The following is an 18038-nucleotide window of genomic DNA, read 5'->3' on the forward strand; positions in this document are numbered from 1 at the left end:
GTTTTGTGCTCCATCAGACAGATGACCATTGGCATTTATGGCGTGAAATGTCTGAAAGCAAACATACTGCATGTATTATGGTGTGAGGAATGTTTTCATGGAATTCTCTGGACGATCACATCATTCTGGAAGGCACAATGGATCAACACAAGTACACAGCTATGTTGGGGACTGTGTCTATCCGTACATGTAGTAGGTATCTACCAGCGGGACAGTGCAGCATATCACACAGCTTGCAGTGTACACGCACGGTTTGAAGAGCACCAGGATAAATTTACCATAGTCCCCTGGCCACCAAACACATCAGATTAAAACCCAATCTGAAATCTGCGGAACTACCTCGGTTGAACTATTCACACAACAGGTCCACAACTTATATGCCTAGCACAGCTGACCATGGCTCTGGAGTTGACATGGCGCCCCATCTCTGTTAGTACCTTCCGTATCCTCACTGATACTCTCCCAGCACGTTTCCCAGCAGTCTACACTGCAGAAGGTGGATGTTCAAGCCTTTGAAAGGTGGTGCCATTTATGTGACTGGACATTGTAGTTATGTGAGTGGGACAATTATGACAACTGGCTGATTTTACTTTACACATCCAGTGCCTGTTATGTGAAAGTGTGTATGTTGTTTGAGACTGCTTTAAAACAGAAGTCTTTATAAAATGAAAGGGAGGTAACAATAAAGAACACTATACGCCACAATAACACTGCTGTCAAGAGTTGTTTGACTGAAATCACTTCTTAACTGCATTGATTTGTGGTTATGTTATACTATCTTTTCACACATTGGCCAAAGTCTTAGGCCTCTTCTAATATGACTGGATACTAATGTGAATAGCTGCAGGAAGATTGTGTTTGGGGATAATTTAGATGATGACGATGACGATGACGATGACGATGACGATGACGATGATAAAATCTATACATTGTTAGTGGCTCAACTGGACTGAAAATTGTAGCCTAACAGAAGAATTATATTATTACAGTGCAATAAAAATATTCAGCCTTCACATTATGGATATTGTGGAATGTTTATTTTAAGTGATTATTGTCTTCTTTACATTGTATAGTAATGGAAAGAATGGAAAATAAATAATAATTTGTGCATGAACATCTCTACAGCAAAATATAAAAATACACAGGGGTTTGTTAAGTTTGTTGCTTATAATAGATAGCAAATGCTAATTTGATAGTTAATTTTTTGTTATTATGAATCACTTTGAGACTTCCTGGCAGATTAAAACTGTGTGCCCGACCGAGACTTGAACTCGAGACCTTTGCCTTCCGCGGGCAAGTGCTCTACCATCTGAGCTACTGAAGCATGACTCACGCCCGGTCCTCACAGCTTTACTTTTGCCAGTATCTCTTCTCCTACCTTCCAAACTCACAGTAAAGCTGTGAGGACCGGGCGTGAGTCGTGTTTCAATAGCTCAGATGGTAGAGCACTTGCCCGCGGAAGGCAAAGGTCCCGAGTTCGAGTCTCGGTTGGGCACACAGTTTTAATCTGCCAGGAAGTTTCATATCAGCGCACACTCCGCTGCAGAGTGAAAATCTCATTCATGAATCACTTTTATGAATAAAATAAAATTTTAAGGAAGTCTGTAAGGATTAAGAAAAACTACTTAAAAACCTGTACAAGATGATGATAAAGATATAATTTTTCTTATCTGTCACAAGAAATTGGGATCCAGTAATAGTTCTGCACACCTATTCTCCATCCTATTCTCAGTACAAGATGACGGTTTGCTTTCAGGCTTGTGGTTCTCAGATATTGTTTCCAGAAAATATAGTTGAATGTGATGTACATATCAAAGTAAAACATAGTCTCAAGAAATGGAAAGTCCAAGATGAAATGTAACAATATTATGAAAAGGGTAGTTGCTACGCACAAATACCAGAGATGCTGAGTCACAGATAGGCACAACAAAAAGACTGCCAGAAAGTGAGCTTTTGGCCAAGAAGGCCTTCGTTGGAAGTAGACAAGAGGCCTCAGCAGCCAGAGACTGTGGTCGTGTGTGAGAGAGAGAATTGCATTAATTTTGTGTGTGTGTGTGTGTGTGTATTTTTGACAAAAGCCTTTTTGACCAAAAGCTCACTTTGTGACAGCCTTTTTGTTGTGCCTATCTGCAACTCAGCATCTCTGCTATTTGGTGAGTGGAGTAGCATCTATAACTTTCATAATACTAAAACATAGTCTCCATTTTTAACTGATTTTAAGCAATGTTTTGTACTATTATGTTTCAGAGTTCCGCCCAGTTTTGGAAATGATCAACTTAGTAGGTCCACAGTTGTATCAGATATCACCTGGAGAAGGTGCTTCCACCATTGAAGGCTTGGTGACACGTGACAACCGTAGATTTGATGCTATAGCAGAGCAAATACAGCGTAAGGGTGAACGTATTCAGTTATCAAAACAGGTAAATTTTCTTTCCTAAGATAAAGGTATTTTTAAATAGTTTTCATAATAGGATGTAAAGATATCTTCCAGTGTCCCAGTACAAGTCAAGAAACATATTACTTCTTCCAACATAGATCTTATATAATTGCCTCAGCAGTAAAATTTGAGATTTTAATTACACAATTGCCAGTAAAATGGTTCTTGTACAGTACCATCTTTCAGTGGATTAGGAGGGGGGTTAATGATTCTGATACACTGTGAGATGTGTGCCACACACTGAGTGATAAGTTGCAAATTACAGAAGTTTATGTAGATAAACTGTTGCAAAGTGCTTATACTTCAAAGTAATGTAGACAAAAAAGCATCTTGTACACCAAATGTTTAAAGATGGCAATTCTGAAAAAAATACAATACTTGACATTCATTTTCTGAGAGGACAAGACTTCCCAGAAAGAAATATATCTCTTGCTTTCCTTGCGACCCAGTCATTTTATGTTCTTCACCCATCTGTAGTGCTTTTGACAGAGGACTGTCAGAATTTGTAAGTCCAAAATATGATTACCAATACTGTGAACACTTCATTGCTGAAAGTTTCATCTCGTAGTTTATAATGACTCCTCTTTCTCTTAACTACAGTTTTGCAATGAAGACTGTCTTGTCTGATGACTTTGAATTCATTTGCAGCAACTTACATAACATTTAGCACAATTTCTCAACAATGTCTGTCTTTTTCAGAGGTCACTTGAGGTCATCGGAGATATTGATGAACTTCTTGATTGGTTCCGTGAGGTTGAAGGACAAATTCGAGAAGCTGAACCTCCCAGTTCAGAACCTGATGTCATCCGCGTGCAATTGAAAGAGCATAAAGCTCTGAACGATGACATATCCAGCCAAAAGGGCCGTGTTAGAGATGTTCTTTCTACAGCGAAGAAGGTAATTTAACACTTTGATAAAAATGTGGAGTTTTACATTTTAAAATAATTTTTAAATGGATTTGATTGAACAATTGTATTCATATGTCTTCTTATTCAACTTTGTGCTGTCTAACCCTTAATGTCACAAGTTTTTGGAACACACATTGTCAGTGTACAACCCCTTTGCGACATGGCTCCCTACCTTTGAACTGAAGGAAATTTGAAGACTTCAGAAAGAAAGTGTGTTTTCCAACCCTGACAGTGAAACTGCTCTGTAGTGCAGTAGCACCCACAATATCATGTTGAACGCTGTGTTTTATTTATGATGCATTTCAAGAACTCCACATAAAAAGTGTGATGTATCAGTTCCCAGTCAGTCAGAGGTGCTACCAACATTTGCTCGCACAAGTATTTAACTTTGGTTTCATTTAAATGAAAATTACATCTGAATTTTTGGTGCAGTTCAATACTAGGAAGAACACAGTTCAGGTACCATTTCTGTTGGTGTCTAGCATTATGTAAGGGGGTTGCAACAGGCTGTTCACAGGTTTTTGAACTATGACTTACTTCCTCTGCTCTTCACTTCACACCCTGTAAACTTTGATTACAAATTTATGTTGGCAGCAGAAAGGTAGTCATTCATTGTAGAAGTGAAGTCTTGAGCTGTAATAAAGGAAATTTAGTTATGTGTTTCAACAGATTTTCTCTCTCACTCTGCCTTCTGTAAGGAGATATTTGAGGACTTCCACTATTGTCTGTCTTCCATGTTTATTTTTCATGCAAAGACATTCATGAAGATTCTCTGTATGGTGTGATGTATGGAATGTAGTGAATGAATGGTCAAAAATGGATGATGATGATGATTATGATGATGATGATGATGATGATGATGTGTTCTCTTACCTTTGTCCCTGTGGCACATGAAAAAATGCATCTGAACTCTCCTTTAGAGTAACATATAAGGACAGAATTGTTTATGTTTGGCGCAATAATTTGGGCCATTACAGTAAAGATGATACGTTTGTGGGTGTGAATAGTACTAATGTAAGATTCCATTCTGTAAGGGCACACATTCCTTTGCATCTCAGGGAACTGAGATAGATTATACGAGACAATACGCAGATGTATTACATTTATTTCAGCATTGATTTAAATGGAGGTACCATAACTTAGTACTTATGCAAGGAGTGATAAGAATTTTATATTCTGTAATGAAGATATTGTTATTGTTGGTAAATCTTAGACTACATTGTTTGTAACAGGTACTGCGGGAGTCAGCACAGCATGAGGACACATCAACAATTCGTGAGAAGATGGAAGATCTACGTGAAATGATGGACACTGTGTCAGGACTGAGTTCAGATCGACTAGGGGTGCTGGAGCAGGCCTTGGCTCTGGCTGAACACTTCAATGAAACTCATGATGGCTTGGCTAGTTGGCTGACTGACACTGAGCAGCAGTTAGCTGTTCTTGCCGCGATGCCAACTCTTCGACCTGATTTAATTGCACAGCAGCAAGATAGAAATGAGGTTCTTATCACATTTGAAATATTTATATTGTTGATGTTCAGCTACAGGTTTCCTATTGTCTTCTAATAAAGCATAGAAAAAACATTGACTGTTGGTGCAGGCCATAAGATTTTTGTACGCAGAAAGCCATGACCAATGTACATAGCAAGGGTTTAATAGTGTTTGGATATTTCTTGCAAAATGCTTTAGTACTGTTGCAGATTACAGTGGGCACAGATTCAAGGGCAGGTCTTTATGGTTGTGCAAACAAAACATGAGCGCTTGTTGCGAACATGTGTCTCTTAAGTATTTGGGGAGCATAACTATCACTAGGGATTGAGAACTAAATCTCATTAACCTAAAAGGTTTTCAGATGCACATGAACTGTACACAACCCCAATCAGAAGACAGTGATTGTTCCCTCTTTGTGTCCTAGCAGTGTCCGTCCTATTTTCTGTTACTTTTTTTTAGCATCTGTGTTCAAAAATAGATTGAATCGAGTATAATGAAAAATATTAGAGGAGCCTTGGAATCACAATGTACATATAATATCATTATTTCCACTATGGATTGACTTGAACTATTAATTAAAAGTAATAGGGCAGTATGTTTCTGTTCCAGTCAGGTAATAGGTTCCAGAAATACATTAATTATTAAATAGATACCATGTAGCCTGTGAAGTATACTAAAACCAGCAAAATAGTTTGCGTTAGTGTAGCAATATTTCTTAACACAGAGAGGCTGACGAGGGTGAGATGGAAGTTTTAAAACCACTTACATTGTAGTGTTGGTTATGGACTCAGGTATCCCATCCTGCAGCCCTTCATATTGGAGCCCCCTCATTTGTGAGTAATTGACAGAACAGTTTCAGAATTTCTTGTGATGCACTAGTAACTTAGAAATAACAGTAAGTTTCAGAATGGCGCCATAATTTAGTGGTTAAGCCAATTGATTAATATGCTGTAGTGTGGGTTCCAGTCCCGTTATTTTTTATTTTATTTATTTTTTTTATTATTATATGATCAGTATTTTTATCCAGTTAATTTTGTTTCTAATAGCGGAAACTCCAAGTTGACGTTGAAATATCAACAATGTTAGGAAAAGGGTAAATTGCTACTCACCCTAAAAATGACACTTTGAGTTGCAGACAGGAACAACAAAAAGACTTTTATACACTGAGCTTTAGGCCAAAGCCTTCTTTAGAAATACACACACACACACACACACACACACACACACACACACACACACACACACAGTCACACAAGCAAGCACACATCACGCACACATGACCCCTACTGCCAGCAGCTCTGGCTGGATTGCGATGTGAATAGCCATCTAGAATGGGGTGGTTAAGAGGGAGATATAGCTGGGTAAGAGTGTGGGCAGAGAAGATCGTTGTCTGGCAGGGCGTTCTGGGACTAGATGGCAGCCTGACGAGACTGCCAGGTGCAGCGTTGGGAGGTAGGATGTGGAGGAAAAACAGGGAGTGTAAAAGGGGAGAAGAGGGGGGGGGGGATGTGAGAAAGGGAGGAGCTGATACGATGGGGTGGAAACTGTTGGATGGAGGGCAGGTTAATTTTGGAAGTGTAGAATGTCCTGTAAGGATAACTCACATCTGACTGTTCAGAGAAGCTGGTGGTGTATCCAGATGGCCCGGCTTGTGAAGCAGCCATTGAAATCAAGCATGTTAAGTTCAGCTACATGTTGCAGGGTGGTCTACTGTTCTGGTTAAGACAAACTTTATGGTAATAATTGATATTATATACCAATAACAAAAGCTCCCATTATCACATTGATAAAGTACATTTAACATCAAAACATAATTGAGATTTTTTAACACCTATGTTCACTCTGTTACTTATATCTCTGCTTTCATTCATCTTGCCTTTCCATTGATTTGTATTTGCAGATACTTCTCTCTCTCTCTCTCTCTCTCTCTCTCTCTCTCTCTCTCTGCAGTTTGACACCACCACCATATCTAGCTCACTGTCTTCTCTCTGCTTCTGGATCCCCTACCCCCAACTTACCTACTCTTTCGTCCCTCACTCCCTCTCACCTACCCTTTCCTCCCTCCTTCCCTCGCACCTCCTCTTTCCTCCCTCCCTCCTTCCCTCTCACCTCCTCTTTCCTCCCTCCCTCCTTCCCTCTCACCTCCTCTTTCCTCCCTCCCTCCTTCCTTCCCTCCCTCGCTCCCTCTCACCTCCTCTTTCCTCCCTCCCTCCTTCCTTCCCTCCCTCGCTCCCTCTCACCTCCTCTTTCCTCCCTCCCTACTTCCCTCTCACCTCCTCTTTCTTCCCTCCCTCCTTCCCTCTCACCTCCTGTTTCCTCCCTCCCTACTTCCTTCCCTCCCTCGCTCCCTCTCAACTCCTCTTTCCTCCCTCCCTCCTTTCCTCCCTCCCTCCTTTCCTCCCTCCCTCCCTCCCTCTCACCTACTCTTTTTTTCCCCCCTGCCTTTCATCTACCCTCCTCCCCCCCTCCATTTCCTTTCTTTCCTCATCTTCTCCCCTCTTCTCTTTCTTCACATTTTGCCCCCTTTTTTTCACCTCTGTTATCTACATCTACTGTCCCTCTCACCCTTCATCACAACTTCTATTCTCAATTCCACTTTCCATGAGCTGTTGAAATCAAATTAAGAATTGCTGTGGGTTTTCTGTTGTTTTCAAGCAAGTAAAGAGTTTACATAATATTGGAGTAGAATGATACTGACTTCAGGAATTTTTTATTTACAGCTATTGATGCAATCAATAAATGAACATAAACCTCTTGTGGAAAAGCTCAACAAGACGGGAGAAGCTCTCATAAAACTTGTAAGTGATGATGAGGCAGCAAAAGTTCAAGAGATTGTAGAGAGTGACAATTCTCGCTATGCTGGACTACGTTCTGACTTGAGACAGCGGCAACAGGCGCTTGAGAAAGCTTTGCAGGTATGCATGTATCTGTAGCACAGTAACAACCCTAATTGCGTATTTCATCTGAGGCATTACTGTGCATCTTTCAGTGTTGAAGAACAACTCTCATAATTAATTTTCTACTATTTTCTGTTGATGGTTCTTAAATAATATGGACTTTACCATTTTCTGAACCTTATTCAGCAGGTTTTGAGTACTCAGTTATTCCCTTATCAGAAAAATGTCTAAATTTCTTCATTTAAGCGCTACATTGAATCACACACAAAGCAAAGATTGGATTATTTAGTCATTTTTCTTCTTAAAGATTATATAATGACATAAATTCTGCATATTTGTGAATTTCATAATATATTGTCCTAACTTGCCAACTCGGCAGTTAGACTTTTGCAACAAGACCACCCTGTATTTCCATTATGTAAATGATGTGTGTAGAGTTGTGGCTACCAGGTTCAATCCTATAATTTTTTTTCTTCAACTTACAGGAATCCAGTCAGTTTTCAGATAAACTTGAAGGAATGTTAAGAGCTCTTGGCTCAACTGCAGATCAGGTGCATGCTGCAGAGCCAGTCTCAGCTCATCCGACACGCATTCGAGATCAAATGGAAGAGAACACAGCACTTGTAGAAGACCTTGATAAACGTCAAGAAGCTTATGCTGCTGTCAAGAGGGCTGCAGATGATGTGATCAGCAAGGCAGGAAATACATCAGATCCTGCTGTTAAAGGTGTGTACAGTTTTTGTTAATACTCCCTCCACCTTCAGTTTACATAATATGTATCACAGCTGCAGATTCTGCGTTGTTTCTGTTCTTTCGGGCACAAATTTCTTATAGAACTAAATGTTGTGCCTAAAATATTTCATTAACTAACAAAATATTTCTCAATAGTCATATATATTTTTAGAACTTGTTTTTCTTATGACAACAACATTTTTATAGTAATATTTCCTAAACCACAAAATTTTAAAATAAGAAAATTTTTGTAGTGATGAAGATTATAATTTTAAAATGACGTACAGGAGTATTGAAGCGGGCTCTTCTTAGCAAATCAAAATTTCGAGTGTGAGTGGCGTTTCTAATCTTAAATGCTCAATGTTACTTAATGGAAAATGTTTATCTGCACAGTATTAGTATAACTATCATTTGATTGTAAGTTATACTTCAAATAATGAAGGTTGGAAAAATAGTGCTTGTAAAATAACTTAGGAATTTCAGCTTACTACTGTGTAAATATGAGAAAAGAAAAACAGTACTTTGATTAGTAATAAGAGAACAAATGGACCAGTTCCACTTTGCTATGTTTTAAACTACCAATACTGTGCTTGTAATACTATAGTATACCCAATCAAGTATTATATCAATATAGGCTGTAAAAGTAATTAAAACATCATTTTCTTGTGGTTGGGCACCACAGCCTTGATAAATTCGAGGAAAGGCATTATTATACCCTGGTGGATTTTGAACTTGTACTTTATTCAGCACTATTAGTTTAGGACATGGCCCATTTTTAAGTGCATCTAGAACAGATGTTGATGCAAAACCCATGTCTTATCATACAAAAATTATACGCCACGCGTAATTGTGCAGTTAGTTGACAGCGCTGTGCACAGATGTGCAAGACGAAGATTGTGTATCGACATCTGTTCTAGGTGTGCTTGAATATTGCTCATGCCCAAAACTAGCAGTGCTGAAGAAAATAAAAACTGAAAATACAATGTTGTGGAATGAAAGCTTGTCACATTTAAACCAGACATTATTCACCAAGATAAGATCATATCAGTATGCATCTATGGAACAGTTGCACACTAAATTAAGTAAATGAATTGTTGTAAGAACATAATGGAAACTACAGCCGTAATTTTTCCTGAGGGCATGCAGATTTACTGTATGGTTAAATGATGATGGTATCCTCTTGGCTAAAATATTCCAGAGGTAAAATAGTCCCCATTCGGATCTCCTGGTGGGGACTACTCAGGAGGACATTGTTATCAGCAGAAACAAAACTGGCATTCTACAGATTTGAGCATTGAATGTCTGATCCCTTTATCGGACAGATAGGTTAGAAAATTTAAAAAGGAAATGGATAGGTTTAAGTTTGATGTAGTGGGAATTAGTGAAGTTAGGTGGCAGGAGGAACAAGACTTCTGGTCTGGTAAGTATAGGGTTATAAATACAAAATAGAATTAATGTAGCCAAGATAGACATGAAGCCCACACCTGCCACAGTAGTACTAGCTTATATGCCAACTAGTTCCATAGATGATCAGAAAGTTGAAGAAATGTATGATGCGATAAAAGAAATTATTCAGGTAGTTGAGGGAGGCGAAAATTTAATAGTCATGGGGGACTGAAATTCGACTGTAGGAAAAGGAAGAGAAGGGAAAGTAGTAGGTGAATATGGACTGGGGCCAAGGAATGAAAGAGGAAGCTACTTGGTAGAATTTCGCACAGAGCATATCTTAATCATAGCTAACACTTGGTATAAGGTTCATGAAAGAAGATTGTGTAGGTGGATGATGCCTGGAGTCACTGGAAGGTTCCAGATACATTATATAATGGTAAGACAGAGATTTAGGAACTAGGTTTTCAATTGTAAGACGTTTCCAGGTGCAGATGGGGACTCTGACCACAATTTATTGGTTATGAACTGTAGATTAAAACTGAAGAAACTGCAAAAAGGTAGGAATTTAAGGATATGGAACTTGGATAAACTGAAAGAACCAGAGATTGTTGAGAGCTTCAGAGACAGCATTAGGGAACGGTTGACAAGAACTGGGGGAAGAAATACAGTAGAAGAAGAATGGATAGCTTTGAGAGATGAAATAGAGAAGGCAGCAGAGGATCAGTAGGTAAAAAGACGAGGGCTAGTAGAAATCCTTGGGTAACAGAAGAGAGATTGAATTTAATTGTTGAAAGGAGAAAATATAAGAATGCACTAAATGAAGCAGGTGAAAAGGAATACAAACGTCTCAAAAATGAGATTGACAGGAAGTGCAAAATGGCTAAGCAGGGATGGTTAGAGGACAAATGTAAGGATTTAGAAGCATATATCACTAGGAGTAAGACAGGTACTGCCTACAGGAAAATTAAAAAGGTGTTTGGGGAAAAGAGAACCACTTTTATCAATATCAAGAGCTCCAATGGAAAACCAGTCCCAAGGAAAGAAGGGAAAGCAGAGGTGGTTGAAGTTGATAGGGGGTCTATACGAGGACAATGTAGTTGAGGGCCATATTAAGGAAATGGAAAAGGACATAGATGAAGATGGAATGGAGATATGATACTGCGATAAGAATTTGACAAAGCACTGAAAGACCTAATTCAAAAAAAGGCTCCGGGAGTAGACGATATTCCATTAGGACTCCTGATAGCCTTGAGAGAGCCACTCATGACAAAACTCTACCATCTAGTGAGCGAGATGTATGAGACAGGCGAAATACCTTCAGACTTCAAGAAGAATATAATAATTCCAGTCCTAAAGAAAGCAGGTGGTGACAGGTGTGAAAATTACCGAACTATCAGTTTAATGAGTCATAGTTGCAAAATCCTAACACGAATTCTTTACAAGTAAATGGAAAAACTGTAGAAATGATCAGTTTGGATTCCATAGAAATGTAGGAACCTGTGACTCAACACTGACGCTACAACTTAACGTAGAAAATAGGTTAAGAAAAGGCAAACCTATGTTTCTAGCATTTGTAGACTTAGGAAAAGCTTTTGACCATGTTGACTGGAATACTCTCTTTCAAATTCTAAATATGGCAGGTGTAAAATACAGGGAGCGAAAGGCTATGTACAATTTGTGCAGAAACCAGGTGGCAGTTGTAAGAGTCAAGGGGCATGAAAGGGAAGCAGTAGTTGAGAAGGGAATGAGACAGGGTTGTAGCCTATCCCAAATGTTATTCAATCTGTATATTGAACAAGCAGTAAAGGAAACAGAAGAAAAATTTGGGGAAGGTATTAAAATCCATGGAGAAGAAATAAAAACTTTGCAGTTTTCCGATGACATAGTAATTCTGTCAGAGACAGCAAAGGACATGGAAGAGCAGCTGAATGGAATGGGCAGTGTCTTGAAATGAGGATATAAGATGAACGTGAACAAAAGCAAAACAATGATAATGGAATGTAGTTGAATTAAATTAGGTGACATAAAATGTATACTGGCTATGGCAGGGAAAGCATTTCTGAAGAAGAGAAACTTGTTTACATTGAGTATAGATTTAAATGCCAGGAAGTCTTATATGAAAGTATTTGTATGGAGTGTAGCAATATATGGAAGTGAAACATGGACGATAAACAGTGTAGAATAGAAGCTTTTGAAATGTGGTGCTTCAGAAGAATGCTGAAGATTAGATGGGTGGATCACATAACTAGTAAGGAGGTACTGAATAGAATTGGGGAGAAAAGGAATTTGTGGCACAAGTTGACTAGGAGGAGGGATTGGTTGATACGACACGTTTTGAGGCATCAAGGGATCACCAATTTAGTATTGGAGGGAAGTGTGGAGAGTAAAAATTATAGAGGGAGACCAGGAGATGAATACACTAAGCAGATTCAGAAGGATGTAGGTTGCAGTAGTTATTCGGAGATGAAGAAGCTTGCGCCATATAGAGTAGCATGGAAAGCTGCATCAAATCAGTCTCGGGACTGAAGACCACAACAACAACAACAACAACAACAACAACAATAGTATAATTTCTAGCCATATGATATGCACTGTTCCTCTTTTTAATTTTCATATGTTGCATTATTTAACCATATATTGCAGACATCAAACGCAAGCTAGAACGTCTGAACAGCTTATGGAATGAAGTACAGCGGGCAACAGGAGAGCGTGGGCGCTCTCTGGAAGAGACACTGTCTGTGGCCGAAAGGTTTTGGGATGAGCTGCACAATGTCATGGCTACACTGCGTGACCTGCAGGACAGCCTCAGTTCTCAGGAGCCAGCTGCCGTGCAGCCAGCCGCTATACAGCAGCAACAAGAAGCTCTGCAGGAGATACGCCACGAGATTGATCAGGTACTTACCCAATGTATGCTCATTTCATAGCTTTCTGGATAGTGGTTATAGGGTACTTTTATTTCACTACCTTTGGCCAGTGTTATAAATAGCCCATCTGTCTGTGCCGTAATCAATTGATAAATTAATATACAGACCTTTCAACCTAGTACTATGAATATTTTCATAATCTACAGAATCATTCCTGTGGAGTAAGATTATTTTCCTGATCTATCGTAAATGTTCTTAATGTGTTCTGTCTTTCACAACATGAAGAATGTGCAAGTTGAATTCTATTTGGTTCCAGAAATAAACTCAGATACATGGTATTGAATGTTGCTCACTGTTTGTTATATATTTTTGCTTTAATTAGGTTTTGCTTTTATTCTGGTCATTATAAAAAAGAAACTTTGAAAGTGCGTATTAAAATAAAATGTAAAGGAAAAGATATATTATAAGTTTGAAATGAAAATATTTGTTGAGGCACTTTGTATATGGTCTTCTCTACATAACTGTTTTATACCCCTAAATTCATTTTGATGTCTTTTACTCTTTTTGTGTAAACATTTTTCTGTGTGTTTTGACAGACAAAACCAGAAGTTGACCAATGCCGTCAAACTGGTCAAGAGCTGATGAGCCTCTGTGGCGAACCTGATAAACCTGAAGTGAAGAAACACATTGAGGACCTAGACAATGCTTGGGATAACATTACAGCTCTGTACGCTAAACGAGAAGAGAACCTCATAGATGCAATGGAAAAAGCCATGGAATTCCATGAGACATTACAGGTTTGTATCTTGTTAGACTAGAAGATTCCCTTCTGCACATCTGTTGCATGAAATTTTTTGATGTCGTGGTTGATAAGCATCTTCTAATAGGTCAGATCACCTCCCTTGATCCCTTGAAAACACCACAACCAAATTTCTGCTCCTTGCTCATCCAGTCAAGACTACTTTCTGTCTCTACCCCATCATCAGTTACACAGTAAAATGTGAATGTCCTTGAGTATTTTTTATCACTGTATCTCGTAGAAACAAAACTTCCAAATTTTTTTCATCTTCATACAAATATAAAATTTTTTGTTTCATAACTTCGATATTCCCACCAAACACAGGCATGTAAGACCAAGAGTTGTTTGTGGTTGAGAGTCAGAGTTATCCGTGACTGCTATGAGCAGCACAAGTGTTGCATACATGGGACAGTGCCTCTGGAATCATAACCTTCCTGGTTCGGCTGTGCTGAGTCTGGAGTCTCTCGCTTGCAACCTTCAGTGTGTGTTTTTGTTTATTCGGCTTAAGCGCATTGGTTTTTCGTATGTGAATGCTTGGAGCTGGCATGCTATCCTACTTTTGTGTTTGACCCTGGTGCTACAAGTGTTTGTTCACGGGTGCCACAGGCACAATACTGCCCAGATAGCAGGTCATTACACAAGAGGAAATAATGCCCCTAGTCTTTGCAACTTTTTGTGACTGGTTTATGCTAGGACACACAGCAGTTGTTGAAACCGTGGGTGAACTGTACCATGGAATAACTTTCCTTTGTTTGAGTTAGTCCTCAAACACATCAGGAGACCTACAGCTTCACCATATAATGGTAGACTTGGGGATAGCCAAGTATTGCATGAGTATCAGTAGATACAGGGGTCTTGGCCACTCTGATCAGTTTGGATACTTATATCTGGCTGGGGTGTCCCTCCCCCTTACAATACTGTCAGAGTCATATTGTGTAGCTCAGCACCATATAGTATCGTGTAGCAGACAATGGATTCGCCTGTGGGGACAAATAATAGTCATGGCCAAATGCAAAAAACTGTGAAATGTCAGCTTACACTTTTGTTCGGGAATTGTTAATTGGCCAAAAGTATTTTCAAACTTGTTACTTTCTCTGTTTTTTAAATCTGAAATAGTCAATAAAGTTGTACTGGTCTCTCAGGTAGTGCCATTTCTGAGCATGGTGGCTCCTTATGGATCTGGGTTAGAGCCAAGACTTTGAGGCCCAGATTCCTAAGTTCTGCTGTGCCCAACCTATCCTCTTCACTGTGCTAGATAAAGTGAAGATGAAACTCAATGGGCGGCAGAATCTTGGGGGGTGTTGCCAGTTTCATGAAGCCAGTGGACCATTCCCATTGGTATGAGACAGAAACTCAGTGACAATGTTAGACTTTGTGACTATTTCAAGTACACAGTCAAGGCACAATGTGAAATAGATATTTATCTCATGTCGTGAACAATGACCTGTTGTCCATGTACAGGGTTGTTCCAGCAGTCCAGCAGGGATGGCTGTAGCAATTTACAGTGGGATAAGACTCAGTACTCTGAGCCTATTGTGATGTTTGAAATATGTCCAATGTTGTCAATAGTGTCTGACGGATAGCTATGGAAGATCAGAATTGCTGCATTGTTATTGCCCTGGCAGTGCATCAAGGCATTCTGCAGATGTTACAAGCATCTCATTGGGGGGTTCTCCTGAATTAAAACGCCGGTCCGATGTGCCTATAGACAAGCAATTAATTGTCCCATTGAGCACATTGCGAGAGCCTGTTCAGCACCATCTTACAACCAGACCGTCCCACCCAAAAATTTTCTCAATGGCCTGCACCATAGCACACTTGGGACTGGGTGCTGCATGTAGATTTCACCATTCCCTTGTCAGGGGACATGTGGCTGGTAGTGATAGAAGTTGTACTTCAAGGAAGGCAGATGAACTACCTTGGACAAGTGAACATATGTTTATTGCTTTCCAGCATTTCAAGAAACCAAGAGAAAATATCTTGAAATAATAGAAATTGATAAACAAGTGTCAATTATTCATGCTTAGTACTGAACAACCTACACACACAATTCCTTATCCGCCACTTCCAACGATAGATGCTACTAATATTCTCATCCAAACCACTTTGTAAATTACCTCTTCCACTCACTTGTCCCAATTTATTCCCTTTATTTCAATTAATATATTTTCAGTGCCTTGTTAAAAATATTTTACTTAGTGTTATTACTGTTATTTCATGTAACTGTTTATAAGCCTCATTTCTAATGTTGTACCCATTCATAATATTGGACCTTTAAGGACAAGTTTACCTTGTTCAGTCATCCCTTGGAATGTGTCACCAAATTGTCCTATAGTTTGATATTTAACGTGTTGTATATTTTATCTAACCTAAATATTTTACATCACATTTTCATTGAAATAATCTCCTTTTAGTCAAGCATTAACAACTGTCATCTTCAAAACCAACTGAGATACTTCGTAGTTGCACTATTTAAAATGTATGATCTCACAAAAAAATCTCACAGTCACATTTGTTTATCTTAGTAATTGATGATTGTGTGACAGCCGTAAACAGGTTTGTAAAATAATACATATTGCAGAATATTACACCAGTTCTTAAATATAAAATATTCCACCAAAAACCAACATAACAGCCAGTTAATGCAGTTATATATTAATGTAACTGTTTTGATAAAATGCTGGCTTAACTAACGTTGTTATATACTGATATAACTGTTTTGATAAAATGCTGGCTTAAATGCTCTAAATTAAAAACACTTTTATTTGCATTCCCTAGAACTTGGTGGAATTTCTTGATAGTGCAGAAGAGCGCTTTTCATCAATGGGAGCACTTGGGTCTGACATTGATGCTGTCAAAAAACAAATTGAACAGCTGAAAGACTTCAAGGCTGAGGTTGACCCACACATGGTCAAGGTTGAAGCCCTGAACAGGTAAAGTAACTCAGTGCAGTCTTCTTTATCAAACTGTGTAAAATATTTTGATGAAATTTGGGTGTAGTACTAGAATATCTTTGAATATGTTTGACTTCCTTAAGAAAATATTAATTTTACTGTTGAGAAGAATTACATAGTATTGCCTCTATGAATAAAAATCATGTAAAACTTTGTAAGAAAAACACAAAAGTAGTTACTGTGCAGAATGGATTTAGTAAGTTCTTTTTTTGTGTGTAAAATATAGTTGATTTTGTGTTCTACATGTATTTGTTAAATAGTAGTATGAATAATATAATAACGGACTTTTCTTTTCTTTCCACTTGATGACATAATCTGGCCTGCAGGGCTCTGAGAAGGCAAGTTACATTATTATTGATTTTGAAGCAGAAATGACTGCTTGCTGATTAGCATGTTTTGTTTTTGGAAAGTGCATGGCTGTTTTGCGTGAAATATATTTGCCACTGAAAGAATGAACTAGTGATTATTCATATGAGAACTTATTTCCTATGATGTGTTAACAAAAGGAGAAAAGTTCATAAATTCCCTGATGACAAGTGTACAGGTTATTTCTGCCAATTGTGTTACAACTGTTTGTGATTTTCTTGTGAGTGCTTGACTAGACTTTACACAACCGTGTAAAATTGTGATGTATAGATTGTTATAGGCAGGAGTGGTTGAAAACTGGTTTCCTCTCTCTTCTGTTGATAAAACCATGATTTATCTTCGTCACTTTTATTTATTTAAAGAAAGAATATGATGGAGCCAAAATCCTGGTGCATGACACAACAGTTTTAAATAATGTGCCACTTTTGAATTAACCTTTCTGAAAGCTTAAAACTGTGTGCTGGACTTGCACATGAGCATAGATCTTTGTATTTTGCTTGCCTTCTTTTTTGTGGGCGTTTCATGGATATCTGAACTACTTTTCCAAACTGCGGGATTGGTGCTATTCTAAGATTAACAGGTGTGTGTCAGTTGAGTGTGACAAACAGTGGACTGAAGGTTCAAATTTGTCAGTGAGGACTTGTCACATGGTTTTACTGTAGAACATTATTTTGTGTGCGAGAGAGCGAGCGAGCTCTTGATTTGAGTTGTGGTTCAACATCAGCAAGGAATTTTTCAGGAGAGTTCATTTTACTAAACTGTCCACTGAGGAGCCACATGTTTCATTTATTATTATGTGGTCATGTACAGTGTATAAAGTATGGTATGACAGTTTATTTGAAATGTAATGCTGCTATTGAGAGGCTTTAGAGTTTGGCCCATGTGTGATCTCAATACCATGGTTCAGGTTTCATGTTAAACCATAGACCCCACATAACTGGCTGGGTTAGCTGTTTCTCAGGTCATAAGGGAAAAGGGATGTGCCATCATGCCTAGTAAGGTGCTGTGGTGTCCAGTTCAACATTCAGGTTGTTTCTGTTAAATTCTGAAGAAGTGGTTTTTTGTTTTATCTAACTTAATACAACACTAGGAAGTTATAGTTGGGTAAAAATAGTGGGAACACTGAAGGTGCCTACTCATTGTGTTATTAAGACGTTGAGCAGTGTCTTCCCTTGGAGTTAACTATCAAAAGTACATGAAAC

General features: G+C 38.6%; 1 protein-coding gene across 14 annotated transcripts in view; it reads left to right on the forward strand.

Moving 5' to 3' along the window:
- LOC126416114 (microtubule-actin cross-linking factor 1) overlaps nucleotides 1–18038 on the forward strand; it is a 1003027-nt gene that overhangs the window by 877895 nt on the left and 107094 nt on the right. For 11 of the 14 annotated variants that reach the window (XM_050083628.1, XM_050083630.1, XM_050083635.1 and 8 more), the window contains exons 65-73: nucleotides 2248–2420; nucleotides 3137–3334; nucleotides 4578–4844; nucleotides 7556–7750; nucleotides 8218–8458; nucleotides 12497–12747; nucleotides 13314–13514; nucleotides 16295–16449; nucleotides 16797–16808. In XM_050083628.1, the coding sequence (XP_049939585.1) occupies nucleotides 2248–2420; nucleotides 3137–3334; nucleotides 4578–4844; nucleotides 7556–7750; nucleotides 8218–8458; nucleotides 12497–12747; nucleotides 13314–13514; nucleotides 16295–16449; nucleotides 16797–16808 (1693 nt within the window). The remainder of the gene's footprint in view (nucleotides 1–2247; nucleotides 2421–3136; nucleotides 3335–4577; nucleotides 4845–7555; nucleotides 7751–8217; nucleotides 8459–12496; nucleotides 12748–13313; nucleotides 13515–16294; nucleotides 16450–16796; nucleotides 16809–18038) is intronic. The other 3 variants (XM_050083638.1, XM_050083631.1, XM_050083627.1) reach the window with 1 other exon arrangement.

The sequence above is a fragment of the Schistocerca serialis genome, chromosome 8 (assembly GCF_023864345.2).
Source record: "Schistocerca serialis cubense isolate TAMUIC-IGC-003099 chromosome 8, iqSchSeri2.2, whole genome shotgun sequence".
NCBI lineage: Eukaryota > Metazoa > Arthropoda > Insecta > Orthoptera > Acrididae > Schistocerca > Schistocerca serialis.